Source organism: Solea solea, chromosome 7, assembly GCF_958295425.1.
Source record: "Solea solea chromosome 7, fSolSol10.1, whole genome shotgun sequence".
Taxonomy (NCBI): domain Eukaryota; kingdom Metazoa; phylum Chordata; class Actinopteri; order Pleuronectiformes; family Soleidae; genus Solea; species Solea solea.
The window spans coordinates 27,298,668-27,315,670 of NC_081140.1; the positions used below are offsets into that span (position 1 = coordinate 27,298,668).

Genomic DNA, 17,003 nt, shown 5'->3' on the forward strand with positions numbered 1-17,003 from the left:
TTGACTCATGTTCCATTTGTATCACCTTTAATCGTCTTAAACTTTTATTTGCTCTTTTTAAATGATCCTGTCCAGCACCTTAAAAACACAAAACACATACTAAAGACTTAAAGTAACACATTATGTTACGATCAAAGTTGTTTTTGTTATGAATTACATTGTGAAAATGTCTTTAGACTAATTTCTGCAACAGCACAATTTTCCCCTTCGCCTTTGTCCCTCGTCACTCGCCGTAGCTTGCGTTGTTGCCTGGAAACTACGGAAACGTCTTAGTGTGTGTGTGTGTGTGTGTGTGTGAGTAGCAGCAGCAGCGATGGAGAAGTACGAGAAAATCAAAGTTGTTGGTCGAGGAGCCTTCGGGTAAGTTTCCCGGTTTAATTCGTCTTTTTGGGGACTTTTTTGCGTCGTAAGTTTAAATGTGACAATGTCTTGACGTTTCCCCCAGGTTTGGGGGGGAAACTTTTTCCGGAAAGGCCTCAGTTACCCCCCCCCCCCTCAAATAAAAGTAACGGGTTGCGTCAGAACTGCGTCGCCCCGTGAAAATAACAGAGCACGATAAGTTTAGAAAGAGTTTTTAAGAGATAAAATGAGTCTGTGTGACGATAAAGAATAACGCTGGGTTTTTATACATTACTGCTTTATAAAGTCAGTTATCAGCTGTCGTTAATAACAACCTCTTGGTGTCTAGTATTTTGCCTCTTTTCTTCAAATTGAATGCGCATTAAAGCGTTTTAAACGAGAACAAATGACGTCATACTATAAAAGAGTGTGTATGTACATTAACGGTCCAGTTTAGGATGTTAACGAGTAACAAAGATAGTTAGAGGAAATGTAGTAAAAGTAGTGCAGATACTTGAATTTTGTACAAATAAAATACTTACTCCAGACCTCCAACAGCTAAAATAGTTTTTATTTAAAAAGTTATATATAACCAATGTAGAGTGTATTCACTGTGTTTAATACATAACTAATTTTTGAATTATTTAGAGCTTTTCTAGTCTTGACAAGCTGCTTTACACTACAGTTTTCACCCATTCACACGCTGCAACATGGGGTTAAGTGTCTTTGCTCAAGGACACATGTCGACGAGCGGAGCCAGGAATGGACCACACAACCTTCAGACAAAGACAAGTCGCCCTACCACTGATCCATCGTGGCTCAATCCTAACTCCTCTCAGTCGCGCTCTTACAAGTTGCCCTCTCATCTTAAGCTGTGTCAGCCCATTCTGTCCTTAAATTTGAAGGGAATTGCCCCCGGGAAGTCTTTGAAAAGTCCTTAAATTTGATGTCAACCAAGGTGTGGGAACCCTGCTTTAAACCTTCACAGTCTGATTTGCTTTTGGATTCATCAAATCAAACCTTACAAAGCAACCAGATTCATATCTCTATCAATAATATCGCACGCTCCTACTTACAACTCTATTTACATTTAAATTTCCCTCCATTCTCTCCACCGCCAGGATCGTTCACTTGTGCCGCCGGCGCAGCGACGGGGCCTTCGTCATCCTGAAGGAAATTCCAGTGGAGCAGATGTCGCGGGACGAGCGTCTGGCAGCTCAGAACGAGTGTCAGGTGCTGAAACTGCTCAACCACCCCAACATCATCGAGTACTATGAGAACTTCCTGGAAGACAAGGCTCTCATGATCGCCATGGAGTACGCACCAGGTAAACTCACTGTGAGATCTCATTACACAAGACCCTTTTGTTCGTCGCTCACCGCAGTCCGTGATTCCCATAGTTTAGTGCCGTCAGGCAAGTGGACTGAATTTCATTCTCATGTCAGGTCTGAGAAGATGGTATCATAACACAAACCACATAATAACACTTATTAATGTAGGGGACAAAATGATTACTGCTTTGTTGTGTTAGTTTGTTTCTATCATGTTTATGTCGCTGTCTATTTTCTGTTTTATTACCCCCTTTTACAGCATGCACTGGTTTTTATCATCTCTTTAGAAATGTATGTGTCAATATTTTTGACCAAGAAGAAACCATCCTCTGTTTTCTTTGTTTAGGTGGGACTTTGGCTGATTACATACAGAAGCGCTGTAACTCTCTGCTGGACGAGGACACCATCCTTCACTTCTTCGTCCAGATCTTACTGGCCTTGTATCACGTCCACAACAAGCTCATCCTGCACAGAGACCTGAAGACGCAGAACATTCTCCTGGACAAGCACCAGATGATCGTCAAAATTGGCGACTTTGGCATCTCCAAGATCCTCGTCAGCAAGAGCAAAGCGTACACGGCGAGATGAATTGTTACTTATGACACACGGTACCTTTGTTGAAGCACACCATGTTTAGGTTAGCATGAATTAATACATCGTCTTTTTTGGCTAAGCAGGTGGTTGGGACTCCATGCTACATTTCCCCAGAGCTGTGTGAAGGAAAGCCGTACAACCAGAAGAGTGACATCTGGGCTCTGGGCTGTGTGCTCTATGAGCTTGCGAGCCTGAAGAGAGCCTTCGAGGCAGCTGTATGGAAGATATTTTCTCAAAGAGGCTAAATGTTATATAGATATGCAAAACTCAGTTCAAAACAACATCACTCAGAGAGTCCGGATCTGTTTAGATGTCGCTGACGAACTTGTTCTCTTATATGCTGCTTTCAGAATTTACCCGCCCTCGTTCTGAAGATCATGAGCGGGACTTTCGCTCCAATCTCAGACCGGTACAGCACAGAACTGCGACAGCTCATCCTCAACATGCTCAACCTGGATCCGTCCAAACGGCCCCAACTGAACGAAATCATGGCCCTTCCCGTTTGCATCAGGCCTCTGCTTAACCTGTACACGGACATAGGCAACGTCAAAATGCGCAGGTGGGGATTCTGTGTTGCAGTAGGTCCAGGATAGTTCATTTTGAGAGATTTAAAGGTCATTTGTTAGGATTTATAGCATAAAGCATGTTTGCATAAGTGTATAATTGCTTCAAAATATAAGCCATTTTTGTTTTTGTAGCCTTAGAATAAGCCCAGTAAGTCCTTTAGGCAAAGGCCATTTCTTGGTATGTGAAGGCCACCGTAGTTCCCTGACATACTTTGAAGAGTCGTCCATTTATTTTAATCTGCAGTCTCACCATTAGATTAATGATTAAGGATGATTATTTGCTTGATTGATCGTAGTTTTTTAAATATGTACAAAGCAAATGTTTTATCAGTGATTGCATTTATGGAGCCAGCTCCTTCTGCTCCAATGTCTACTTTATTTTTGGCGCAACTTATACCACAAGGCGGCAGCAGGAAGAATTTAGTAAGTGGATTTCTTTTATGTGTGTGCGAAGAAGTTATTAAAATTCACAAGGTTTCTTGAATGCATCTTGAAGCTGCTCCTCTAAGCTCAACACTCAATTACCGGGGGCCTTTATTTTGTCACAAAAAAAGATAATTTACCAGGGTCTTTGAATGCATCTCGTTACTTTCACTAGTTCTCATGCGCTGGAGTTCAGAATATTCATCCATTTTCTGTTAAAATTGACTATCCCTACATGAGATGTCACTAATTATTGCACACCGGACCTTTCTAGACCCTATTTATGTATCATGCAATCTGTCTTTTAGGATTGAGAAACCGCTGTCGACAATGCACTCGTGTCATGGTAGAGCAGGAGGCAGAGTTCCCACTAACAGGTCCAGAGGTGAGGATTATGGTGCCATTATCTGACAACAGCAGAATTGCAGTAGCTGCTTCAAACAGAAACTGCTCATGTGCTCTTTATGTTTTTTTGGACTTGTACAGATGCATCATTCGGTCTGGGGTCGGGTAAAGTGCACACACTCCCACTGTCCGCGGTGTATACCTGGGGAAGTGGAATCTCTGCGCCTTTACGTCTGCCGATGCTAAACACCGAGGTGCTGCAGGTTTCTCTGGGCCGAACTCAGAGGATGGGGGTCACCAGGTCTGGACGTCTGATCACATGGGAGGTCTGTGCAAACATTTACAGATACAGATAACAGGGTGGGGTGGCTCAGTGGTTTAGACTGGTACCCCTGTGTGCAGAGACATCATGGTCACAAGTTCAACTACAACCCTGGCAGGTTGTACTCAATTCCCTTGTAAGTCGCTTTGGATAAAAGCGTCTGCTAAATGACATGTAATGTAATGTTATAACAATATCACAGCCTTTACTGTTGAATGATTAGAAATGGAGACTGACATGACAGACTGATGGAGTTTAACCGTGTATCAGAGACGCAGAACCTGTTTTATTAGCTCACAGTCAAACGGTTTCTTTCTCACTCTCTTGCCAAAAAACACTTTTATAATTATCCGTCTGCACATGAGTGACTAATAATCTTTAATGATCACAGGCTCCGTCAGTGGGATCCGGTGAGGCCAGTCTCCCCGGTGTGGCGGACCAGATGCAGCCTCAGTTTGTGTCTCGCTTCCTGGAGGGTCAATCTGGGGTCACCATTAAGTCTGTGTCCTGTGGCGACCTCTTTACCACCTGCATGACAGGTGAGTGGACCGTTCTGCTCCAAGGTCTCCATCAGCAGAATCACAGCCACAACTTGTCTGCCCTGCAGGGAGCTCTGTCGGACTGTTGACTGGAAAATATTTATGGCCAAATGTAGAAAACAAAAATTGGTCAGAATACTTTTTTCAATTTTGACTTTTTTCAACTGACTATTTTTCTCATCTCATAATTCAGATTTTTTTTCTCATAATCCTGATTTTTTTTTTCCCCTTATAATTCAGATTTTTTTCAATTCAGATTTTTTTAATTCAAATTGTTTTCTTAGAATTTTGACTTTCCCTCAGAATTCTTTTCAAATCAGATATTTCTTTTCATAATTCAGATTTTTTTTTCAATTCTGACTGAATTACTAATTCTGGCTACTAATTACTAAAAAAAGTAATTTCAAAGAGCGATTTGTTTTTCCTAATCCTCTTCTGTAGATATTCGGCACAACATGCAGGGACAGAAGCAAAAACAGACTTTTCACCCAATAACATTTATGAGTGCTTAAGTCTATGGTGTCTTCAGGAAATATCTGTTGCTTCTTTTCTTTGTTATACATTTTTTTTGATAGCAAAAGGAAGTTTGTAAATCACTCACTCTCCCTGCACCAAATTCTATAGAGAAAATCAACTCTTATGCATCATGGCACACAGGAGTTGTTGATCCACTTGCTACCTCCACATATACATTGAAATGTGTTAGTTTGTGACTTCGGTGTTTAAAATCCTTTGGTTTGGTTTACCTCATTGACACACACTCACCACAGGAGGCAGCAGTAGACCAGCAGCTCCTGTAAGCATAGACCTATAAATCGTTGTGATGGTCGCCAAAAGAATAAACCTGTGTTGTAATTTAGTTCACTTCTTTTTTTATTTTCCATTTGCAGACAGAGGAATCATCATGACGTTTGGAAGTGGGAGCAACGGCTGTTTAGGACACGGAAACTTCAACGACGTCACACAGGTACAAGAAAATAATATCGGTCCATAATTAACACACAGTGTATCAGGTTGTAATAGAATTTTCATCTTTATCAGAAACAGAATTACAAACCTCATTATATTTGTACTTTATAAACCGACAAATGAGTGAAACCTCGCAAGTGGTTTTAATGTCATGGCCGATGAGTGGACGTTATGTAACCAGATCTGCAGCATTAGTAGCTACTTATAGTGCTTTATGCTTCCACGTTTGTTATTCTATGCCCTCCTGCATTAGGTTTCCATGCAATTTAAAACATCAGCATCTTTGGTAATCTAATGCCATGTGCATTAAAGCAGCCGTTTGTCTTTGAGAGGACGTTTGGTTGCGTCTTAGTGAACACATCAATGAGCGTTTCCTGTCAAAGTACGCGAGGAAAGCTTTAAATGATGGCGGATATGCCTTAAAAACTATAAAACTTTAGATGTGACAGAATAAATAATCCATCCATCCAACGGCAGCGAGCAGGGACGGGGGGAAAAAGTGATATGAGACACTCAACAAAAGGCTCACCTAACAAAATATGGGGCTAAAATCTATTTGTGATAGCTTCAGAATATTTTTAGCTGCTCTCTCTCACCACACAACAGCATTTTCTGACAGTAAATTCAAGTTTTTTGAGCCGCTCACTCTCCACACTTTTTTCTATTTTCTCATAATTCATATTTTTGTTCTCATAATTCGGATTATTTTTCTCATAACTCTTTTTCTCAGAATTACCTTATAAGAGGCAGCAGCGGACAAGCAACGCTGCGTGTGCTGTGATGTTAAATCGACAATTTTTTTCTATGGACTTTGGTGTGGGAGAGTGAGCCGTGTACAAAGTTCAGTGTCCAATCGTGAACTGTTTGTCTGACAGTGAGAAAACGCCCAAGACATACTCTTTAAAATGTCAAAGAACTAAGTTTCCCTAACCCTTAAACTTTATCTGACAGTTGTGCAAGGGTATATGTATATGCTTTTTCAGATTAACAGATTAAACCTTTTGATGTAAAGAATTTCAATGACAACATTAATTTTCTCTCACTCTCTGCGTTTCTGTTCTCAGCCCAAGATAGTGGAGGCCCTCCTCGGCTATGAGCTGGTTCAGGTGTCGTGCGGCGCTTCCCACGTTCTCGCCGTGACCAACGAAAGAGAAGTATTTGCCTGGGGAAGAGGAGACAATGGTAGAGTAAATGAACCGGTTGTTGTCCATCCATCTTGTATTTGACCTGATTTATGACGGGCAGTTTCTGTTGATGTCGCTCCCTGTCGGAAAAGGTCGCCTAGGGCTGGGGACGCAAGACACCCACAATTCTCCACAGCAAGTGTGTCTGCCGGCGGAGTTCGAGGCCCAGAGGGTGGTGTGCGGCGTCGACTGCTCGATTATTATCAGCACCCAACACAGGATTGTGGCATGTGGAAGCAACAGGTGATTGTTTTTAAATATTCAACCTAAAACAGCGGGCTATTAGTCACAGTAAACACTGACTGACAGGAGCTAATGACCAGCAAGGAAACAGGACTCTGTGGGTGGTGATAGATTAGCGGTACAGAGATAGAGATTGAGATTTCTCTGGTTGACCAACCTGTGGGGCGGCATTCTCCTAACGTGACAAACACTTTGTTTTCTCTCGTCATTAATCCCTTCAGTGTCACAGAGGTTCAGGTCATGACTGTAAATCTATCTGTGTGCAAAGCAGAGGCAAACAAATTCAAAACCTCCAAGTCGCTGATGAGGAAACAGAAATGATCTTAAGAGTATATTGGCCACATATGTATAATCTACTCACTCTCCTGCACCAAACTCCATAGAGAAAACCCCTGTTTTTAGCTCAGGAGCTGCCGGTTCACTGCTGCCTCCTTTGGTAAGTTTGTGTCATTGACGTGAACATGAGCAAAGTATTTCAAAGCCCCCAAAATGATTCAATTACAGATTTCGACTTACAAAAGGATGCAGCAGTGGTTTAAATGCCCATGTGCTGTGGACTTTGGTGTCGGACGACGAGTGGTTTACAAACAAACTGTTTCCGGTCAGAAAAGGCTGTCTAACAATGAAAGGAATTGACAAACATATTGACACTAGCAGTTATAGATCTAGCTCTTTAAAACATCAACTTTAAATGCTCACATTTTGTTTGTTGTCAGATTCAACAAGCTCGGCTTGGATGCGGTCACAGCTGGAGAGGAGCCGCTTTCCTCAAACCAGGTGGAAGAAGTTCACTCGTACACTCATGTTCAATCAGCACCACTCAACAGCGACAAGATAGTTTACATTGACATCGGGACGGCCCACTCTGTTGCTGTCACAGGTAAAGAAATTATCCATTTTATTATTATTGTTAGTTTTTAAAGCACATTTTTGAAGCAGAATCATTGGTAGCAATAGACTTTTTCTGTGATTTATCTCCACAATGGTGCTTGGCAAGTTAGGTTCCCAGTATGAAGCCTCAAAAGCTTCGATTCCAAGTATGAAGCCTCAAAATCTTCAAGATTCACAGTTTTGAAGCTTCAAGTTTCCCAGTTTGAAGCCTCAAAAGCTTCAAGATTCCCAGTTTGAAGCTGCAAGATTCCCAGATTGAATCGTCAATATTCCAGTTTAAAGCCTCAAAAGCTTCAAGATTCCTAGTTTGAAACCTCAAAAGCTTCAATATTCCCAATATGAAGCCTCAAAGGCTTCAAGATTCCCAGTTTAAAACTTCAAGATTCCCAAGATTTGATTCCCAGTTTGAAGCCTCAAAAGCTTCGATTCCCAGTTTGAAACGTCAAGATTCCTCGTTAAGATTCCCAGTGCTCAGACTTAGACCTTGTTCAGATTTGGTATATAGATTAGTCCGGTGTGACCTCAGGACATTTCAGAGACTCCGCCTCCTCATCTGTTGTCCTCTGATCTGCTAGTTACACGATTTCCTTTCGTCTACTGCTTAAAATCTTATACCGTGTCTCTTTGATTCACTCAAACTTCTCTTCAGACTTAAAAACTTTATTTTTGTCCCTGTGACATAATGCATGTGAAAATGTGTTGTTTGTTTTATAAAATAAGTACTAAAAACATCCACAACACACTTTAATGCGAGGTGTGAACACTCGTAGTTCATAGTACCCAAATGCGTTCAGATCCCGTAGCATGGATGTTCCTACCAGGTCTGAACGGGGTCTTAATCCAGTGTAGACACAAATGTTATGTCAAATTCATCACTGTCATACACTGTCTCTGTAGACCGGGGGGAGTGTCTTACCTTTGGCAGTAACCAGCACGGTCAGATGGGTTGCAGTTCCCGTCGTAGCAGTCGCATTCCTTACCTGGTTCCCGGCCTGCAGGGAATCACCATGGCTGCCTGTGGCGACGCCTTCACCTTAGCTATCGGACCTGGTGAGTGAAAGACACTTGGACCCGATTATATGACTTTATTTTTATTTTTTTTTAAAAAGGATGTATGCTGCGTAATTTACAATACTGACATCATGTTCTGTTGAAGAAGAGCTGAAACTAGACTGAGACCATTATAAATCAAGTGAGAGGTAGAAGTTCATTCTCCTGGCTAACTGCTACTTCCATCCTACTTATTTGGCTTCATTTCGTCTATAACGCCTACACAGGTGACCTCTGCTCAGGTTTATGAAGGGGTGTGGCTTCCTGTGTGGCATCTTGCCATAACAGGTGCAACAGTAGACGGAGGAGTGACTCAGACGTCAGTCAAACAGTCTTTAAACACCCACACATGGTGCTTCTTAAAGTCAAGGATCCTTCCAAATGTAGTCCTGGCTCGTGGTAACCGGTCATGATGTCAGCTAAGAGAATCTGAACCTCTGGTTTGAAGCCTCAAGATTCCCAGTTTGATGCCTCAATATTCTCAGTCTGAAGCCTCAATATTCTCAGTCTGAAGCCTCAAGATTTCCAGTTTGAAGCCTCAATATTCTCAGTCTGAAGCCTCAAGATTCCCAGTTTGAAGCCTCAAGATTTCCAGTTTGAAGCCTCAATATTCTCAGTCTGAAGCCTCAAGATTCCCAGTTTGAAGCATCACTATTCGCAGTTTGAAGCCTCAATATTCCCAGTTTGAAGCCTCCATATTCCCAGTTTGAAGCCTTATGATTCCCAGTTTGAAGCCTCAAGATTCCCAGTTTGAAGCCTTATGATTCCCAGTTTGAAGCCTCACACGGTGCTTCTTAAAGTCAAGGAAGTGTAGTTCTGGCTCGTGGTAACCGGTCATGATGTCGGCTAAGAGAATCGGAACCTCTGGTTTGAAGCTTCAATATTCCCAGTTTTAAGCCTCAAAAGCTTCAAGATTCATAGTTTGAAGCCTCAATATTCTCAGTCTGAAGCCTCAAAATTCCCAGTTTGAAGCCTCAATATTCTCAGTCTGAAGCCTCAAGATTCCCAGTTTGAAGCATCAATATTCCCAGTTTGAAGCCCGAAGATTCCCAGTTTGAAGCCTCAAGATTCTCAGTCTGAAGCCTCAAGATTCCCAGTTTGAAGCCTCAAGATTCCCAGTTTGAAGCATCACTATTCGCAGTTTGAAGCCTCAAGATTCCCAGTTTGAACCCTCAAGATTCCCAGTTTGAAGCCTTATGATTCCGAGTTTGAAGCCTGAAGACTCCCATATTGAAGCCTCAAGATTCCCAGTTTGAAGCCTCAAGATTCCCAGTTTGAAGCCTTATGATTCCGAGTTTGGAGCCTGAAGACTCCCATATTGAAGCCTCAAGATTCCCAGTTTGAAGCCTTATGATTCCGAGTTTGAAGCCTCAAGATTCCCAGTTTGAAGCCTCAATATTCCCAGTTTGAAGCCTCAATCCCAGTTTGAAGCATCACTTTTCCCAGTTTGAAGCCTCATGATTCCCAGTTTGAAGTTTAACTATTATCTAATTATGAATCCATTTACAATTATGACAAATGTGCAGTGGACACTTGTGGAACAATCACACAATCTGTTTGTGTGGGGGTCAGATTGAACTATTTTGAAACAAGTTGTGTCATAATGAGGTGATTATGGGATGCATTAGAAGTGATGGTAAATTTAGGTGATAGGATTTTCCACATGTGTGCTGGAGTCTTGATTTGCAGGGACTTTGAAATTTACCAGTCAGCCGATGAGGAGTGTTTCACAACAGATGGACAGAGATGTTTCTGTAGAACAGAGAGAAAGAAGTCAGTCATGCCAGCGTTTCAGTGGTTTCAGCTAATGGGCTAAACATACAAAAAAAACTAGGAATGGTCCTTTAAACAAACTAAAAGGATCACAGATGTGTGTGTGTGTGCACTCATGTGTCTTTAAACATGTGTTTTGTTCTCCAGAGCTGAGGGCAGCGTGGTTAAGATGCCGTATTGTGCAAGGGCTCGGTTCCCTGCGGAGAGAAGCAGCAGCGGCTTCTTTTTCTTGTGTCGCTTTGAAAACTGATGTTTGTTCAGTCATTAGACTCAGAGTCAGCACTTATACATTTGTGTGGAGTCATGTTATTACGACAACAACAACCACAGCCCTGTTTTTGTTTTGTTTTGTTGTTGTTTTGTTGCAGAAGGGGAGGTTTACACCTGGGGAAAGGGCGCCAGAGGCCGCCTCGGCAGGAAGGAGGAGGACTCCGGGATCCCGAGGCCCGTGCAGCTCGACGAGAGCCACCCGTTTGCGGTGACATCGGTGGCTTGTTGTCATGGCAACACTCTGCTGGCAGTGAAACGTAAAATATTCTGCCTTAACTTAACTGCTCTTTGCTGACAATAGCAACGACCGCTGTAAGATGTTGGGATGTGGTGAAAATCAACCAGAGATTTTTTAACAAATATATACTGTATACATATATATATATGTATATGTATATGTATATATATATATATTTATATATATATATATATATATATATACATATATTTATATATATATATATGTGTATATATATATATATATATATATATACATATATATATATATATATACCGCCACTGACCGCCGCTACTTTCGTTTTGTATATATATATATATATACAAAACGAAAGTTAACAATCATGGTTACAGGCATCCATTTTCAAAATATATCGTGTATTCATTGAAATCAGTCAGTCTTTAAGCATAAAAACAAGCAAAAGCAGTGAAGGTGGGATTAAATAATCTCCCCCTCTGCTGTCCAAATTGAAGAAAAAAAAAAAGCTGCAGATGAAGGGAAGATTAAACTGCATCATGATCTAATAAGTAACAGAGGTGATGGTAATCCCTGCTGTTGCTGTTTAAAGGGAAACTTGAGTAAAAGTATGTCACCATAAAATGTCTTTGGTAGAAGTTGAAGTGAGTGAGTGAGTGAATTTTGCAGTATTTAAGTATTTGTACTCTTCTTGTTTCAGCTCTGCTCGAGGAAACTGTCCCGAGATGATTCCAGACCACGCCCTCTTCCAACGCGGTCGCCGCAAAGCTCGGCGATGGTGTGGAGCGACCGGAGGCCCAGCTGAAAGATTCCCCGTTCCTCCTGCAGCTGTAGCCTCCTCCTCCCTCTCTGTCTGTTTCTTTTTTTGTGCAGGGATGAATGTTTTTCTTCATCACCGAGCCAAACACGGCCAAAGGTCAATCCCTGACCGCCGCCACAGCAGCAGCAGCAGGTGTGTGTGTGCGCCACAACATGTTGGACAAAGCCATGTTGTAACACCATTGTCGTTTGTGAAGCCCGTCAGGGAGGGAGGAGACACAGGAAGTGGTTGGTCTGCTTTCATGTGGCGAGGCATTTTTGTCGGCGCTCACATGCAGGAGTGGTGCGTGAAAGTGCCCCGACCGGTCTGATGACAGCTTTTTCAGAGAGTCGCGATTCAACGCACAGAGGAGAGGAGAAAAGAGGCCAGAGTTCATCAGTGGTCACTGTAGTGGATTATTCAGGCTCTCGTAAGTGTAGCCATTTAAACAGAGTGGATAACGACGCGGCGTTTGGGCTCAGAGTGAACAAACACACGTTTACCTCTTCCAACTGTGCTTTTGTCTCAGTTCACTCCCTCATCCCTTCATTCACCAACCAATCATCCATTCATCCATCCATTCATCCATTGGTTCAATGGGGGGGTTGCACATTCAGCCAGTCCCAGTTTGCTTTTGCACTTCAGTGTGAGTGAGTGAGTGTGTAAGTGAGAGTATATGTGAGTGAGTGAGTAAGTAAGAGGATAAGTGAGTGTGTGAGTGAGTGAGTGTGTAAGTGACATGGTTTTATATGACATAAGATTTTTTTTTTCCAAAAAATGGGCAGTGCAATGCCTTAAAAATACACTCGGACACATTTGTTAACGTCCAACAGGCTGTTTATACATTTTAAATACACAAAATGAACACGTATGTAGAATTACTTCCAATTTAACGGACGATGATTTAATTAAAACTTGTAATAAATCATCTCAACTAAGTAGAATGATGAACTGGGCCCTTAATAACCTGTTAAATTTGACATTGTGTGACATTGTAGTCACCTTTTTGTTTTATATGTGTATTTCAGTGTTTGTGAATATATACTGTATATGTATATTTATGAAGATTGTCATCCTTATTTCACCCTCTTTTTTAATATTTGTATATGATGATGTAATATGTAATGTGATCTGATTTATTATTATTTTATGATTTAAATCAGTGTCTTAAGTCACATGCAGCTGCTTTTCTGTTCACATTTTTTTTTAATTCAAGATGTATTAGTGTATTTATTGTAAAATAAATTTTAATCCTATTCATAATAATAACTGCTTTGTAGCTTTGTGTGTGTGTTTCACCACCAGGGGGTGCCTGTCACCTCTTAACTCCACCACAGGCGTGTGTGTATGAGGTAATTCATTCATTTTCTTTTTTTTTTAATCTGGAAAAAAACAAACCCTGCTCTTATGGATTATGTAACTCAGATAATGTTAATGTTGATAATGTTTTATTGAACCTTTTTTTCTAAAAGCAAACTGTTTCTTTTTTTTAATCATATATTTTTTTTAAAAATCACTACATGGATTAAGAACAAAAACAGAATAACAGACTAATACGAGGAAATAATAGGAAGTGAGAGCAATATAAAAAGTCATTTTCATGTATTGAATGAAAGATTTAAGAGAGAATTCTCTGAATATTTTAAATTTATTTGATCTGTGAGATGTTTTCTGAAACATTTTAAACAGTAATGTTTGCAGTGCAAATAACAATACGTTTCTTTTGTCAACGCCGTATTATTATTAGTGCACATTGTTGGAAAGCTGGTGAATATGAGCCAAATGAAGATAGATACTAGAAAATTGATAGAAACTAGGACTACACGCAGTTATGATGGGGCCCTCGCGTCAGTGCAGCAGTTCCCTGACCTCGTTTGCTCGTTTGCTTAAAGTCGCCTGTTTGCAAAACTTGCAGATTGCCAAGATGGGACGACAAATTCAAAATGGCTGACTTCCTGTTGCAGTGAGGCCATGGTCCCCATGGACTTTATTGTTTGTCTTGGGCTTTGACATATTTCCACCAAGTTTTGTGAAATTTGATTCAACTGAAGTTTCGGGTTTTGCCTTTGGGGGGACACTTCTGAGCCATTTGCACCACTTATTTTATAAAATGTTTCACCAATTCTGATTTGCGTGCCACTTTTTGTCCGTTTACTACGTCAAAAGTAATAATTTTTGATATTATATGATATTTTGTATAATATTAGATTTAATTTTCGTAGTTATTGTGATAAATTGGGGTTAGGAATGACAGGGATTAGGGTTGGGTATAGTGGGCGTGTTTTCCTGAGTGGCTGCGTTTCAGCCCCGCCCACATGAAAGAGGAGGCGAAGGAGGCGGGGCTTTGTTCACCTAAACAGAGGCTTCGGTTGAATCGCTTTTGTGCAGCTCAGTGTTGTCAGAGCTAGTGATGGGCAAATGAAGCCCCGTGAATCACTGAGGCTTTCCAGCCCATTGCTTCACCAAAAGGTTCACTCATCGAGGCCTCAATGAAACAGTGAATACTGCCATCTGCTGGACAAATTAAATTACAGTCAATGCCATTGTACCACGACTTGAGCTGAAATGTATGATTTACTTATGTGTGCAGAAACAATAAACAATGGATATTTCTATAGTATGATCATGTGTAAGTATGTGGACAACAACACAGACATGGAGCTCTGTTCTTAATTAAAATACCAATGACAACATTTCAAGAGTTTGTATTTTTATTCAAAAACACTAGTTTTTCCAATGTTTTTGGATTCAGGCGGTTCCTTTTTTTAGACAGCACTTCTCCAGCCTTCGAAAAAACCCTCTCACATGGCACTGAAGACGCTGGCGAACATAACCAGGTTACTGCCAGTTTGTGAAGGTGTGGATACATGGCTTTATGTCCATGCCAATATACGAGTGGATCCTCATCCCTTGAAATATTCATCTCTGCCAAGTAACGATCCACTTCAATCACGGCATCTGCCACCACACTTGAGCTGCTCCCGCTGCTGTTTATGGCGTCATCCAACAGCCGCCAAAGTTCACCTAATAACAAAAAAGGGGGGTGGGGTGTCATGCACAATACCACTGTCATAATCAAGGATACAGATGGGGTTACTTACTATTGCCACCAGATTGAGCCACGCGAGTGTTTTGCAGCTGGTCTGGGGGGGCAGATGAGGCTTCATGCCTTATTACATTTGCACACTCATTTTTCAGCCGGTTCACTGCTTCTTGTCTCCTGGTAGCATTTTCGAATCCTAATTTTTTAAATCTTGGATCCAATAAAGTTGGCATTGTCAGGCCACCTGCTGACTCCAAAGAACTCATGTGGTCCCTCAGACGTCGAACAAGGTTGTCCCCCAGCTGCCTCGCAATGGTGGATGCATTCATTGTGTGCATCTTGTTTGTTATTGCATGATGCAACATTTTCATGAGAGGTATCACTTTTGAGGAGGATACCCTCTTCTCAGCAGAAACCTCAACTGTTGCTTGGTGGAATGGGGCGAGTACACTCAGAGTGTTGTTCACAGAGTCATACTCAGCTGCTGTAAGGGGGGTAATGTCTGTTTTCAGTGAGGCCAGGGCTGCCCCCACTGGCTCTCTTAGCTCATACAGCCGCTGCAACATAAGGAATGTGCTGTTCCAACGCGTGTCTACCTCTATTATCATTTTGTAGGGCTGCCTTCCCATCTGCTCCTGCACTTGGACCAGTCGCTCTTTCGCAGTAGTGCTTGTGCGGAAGAGGGTCACCAACCTCCTACATTTCTGCCTTAATTCATTTAGTCCTTCCACATCATCGAAGGACTTGCGAACAATAAGGTTTATTGTGTGAGCAATGCATATTGCATGCCTCACATTTAGTTGTCTCACACAAGCGTTCATGTTTGATGCGCCATCAGTGACAAGACACTTCACCTTATCTCTGATGCCCCACTCCTCCATGAGCTGTACATGCCCCGCTGCAAGGTTTTCTGCTGTATGGGCCTTTGGAAAATGTTGCACCCCAAGCAGAGTAGTGCAGAGCTGGTCTTCATCGTCAATGAAATGGCACGTCACTGCCAGGTAGGCGTCCATATTGATGGACGTCCACATGTCAGACGTGAGACTGACAGCCACAGCCTTCTGGACCTGCTCTCTGGCCTTCTCCTTGGCCTCCTGATATTTTATATCCACCATTGCTTTCAGAGCCTGAGGGTGAAAAGAAGAGCTGTTATGATGACCAACATAAAAATGACCACATTGGCTCTGTTCACACACCTTTCTACTGGGGAGAATATAGTTGGGATCCATTAGGTGCATGAGCTCCCTGAAGCCCACATCCTCCACAACGGAGAACGGCTGGGAGTCCTTGATGATCATGTTGACCACAGCCTCATCCACCATTGCTTTTCTGGAACCTGTAACAGTTATCAATTAACAGTGATGCTGGTGTGTTGTAGGAGCTGAACACGAGATTTTGACAACATGCCAAAAAATATCTGATGGTACTTTGGCTTGTATCCGGCCTGTTGGCAGGCTGGGCATGCTCATGCAGTGCTCTGTAATGGCGAAGCATGGAGGAAGTGTTGTTGCTGTATGTTAGCTGTTTATCACACAGCAAGCACCTCACCTTTAAGGAAGTCATACATATTAGGACTGATAGTTCAGTGTATAGCGAGTATACAATATTCACTATTTTATGTATATCATTACACATACAAACCTTATTATGATCAGTCAACTCAAAATACTCCCATACAGGTGAGGACTTCCTCTTTCTTGCTGGCTCCATCTTTGTGAAAAGGAATTTGTGGCAAAACAAACAAAAATGGATCTGGCAGGAATGTGAATGCTCCTACAGTGCTTTGTAGTAAAATCACATGCACCATCACATGAATAAATCATTCCCCAACACCAGTGTTTATTTTTTCAACTCAATTTATTAATGATACACAAAACAGTTGTACATATTTCACTTAAACATGTTATCTTAAAGAATGAGTAACACAACACTGCTGTCAAACTGTGGCTTCCCAGTGACGTCTTTACATACATGAGTCAAAGTAGAGTGTATGTGACTGAAGAAAGTGACAGAAGGTGCACATATATACTCAGGAGTGACATTTACAAACATAATAACTGACATACACACAAACAAACACAAACCAGTGTAAAAGGAAAGAAAAATAT

General features: G+C 41.6%; 1 protein-coding gene across 2 annotated transcripts; it reads left to right on the forward strand.

The window, feature by feature from the left end:
* Positions 1-256: 256 nt before the first annotated feature.
* nek8 (NIMA-related kinase 8) lies at positions 257-13,115 on the forward strand. 2 transcript variants are annotated; one of them, XM_058634847.1, is made up of 15 exons: positions 257-360; positions 1,461-1,666; positions 2,017-2,249; positions 2,348-2,479; positions 2,615-2,823; positions 3,562-3,638; positions 3,740-3,924; positions 4,312-4,459; positions 5,350-5,426; positions 6,493-6,610; positions 6,705-6,855; positions 7,572-7,735; positions 8,644-8,796; positions 10,938-11,096; positions 11,754-13,115. In XM_058634847.1, the coding sequence occupies exons 1-15, from the start codon at positions 314-316 to the stop codon at positions 11,780-11,782; spliced, it is 2,088 nt and encodes a 695-aa protein (XP_058490830.1). In that variant the 5' UTR covers positions 257-313; the 3' UTR covers positions 11,783-13,115. The 2 variants fall into 2 exon arrangements, with proteins under 2 accessions (XP_058490830.1, XP_058490831.1); XM_058634848.1 differs by lacking the exon at positions 257-360 and adding an exon at positions 682-1,297.
* The last annotated feature ends 3,888 nt before the right edge of the window (positions 13,116-17,003 follow it).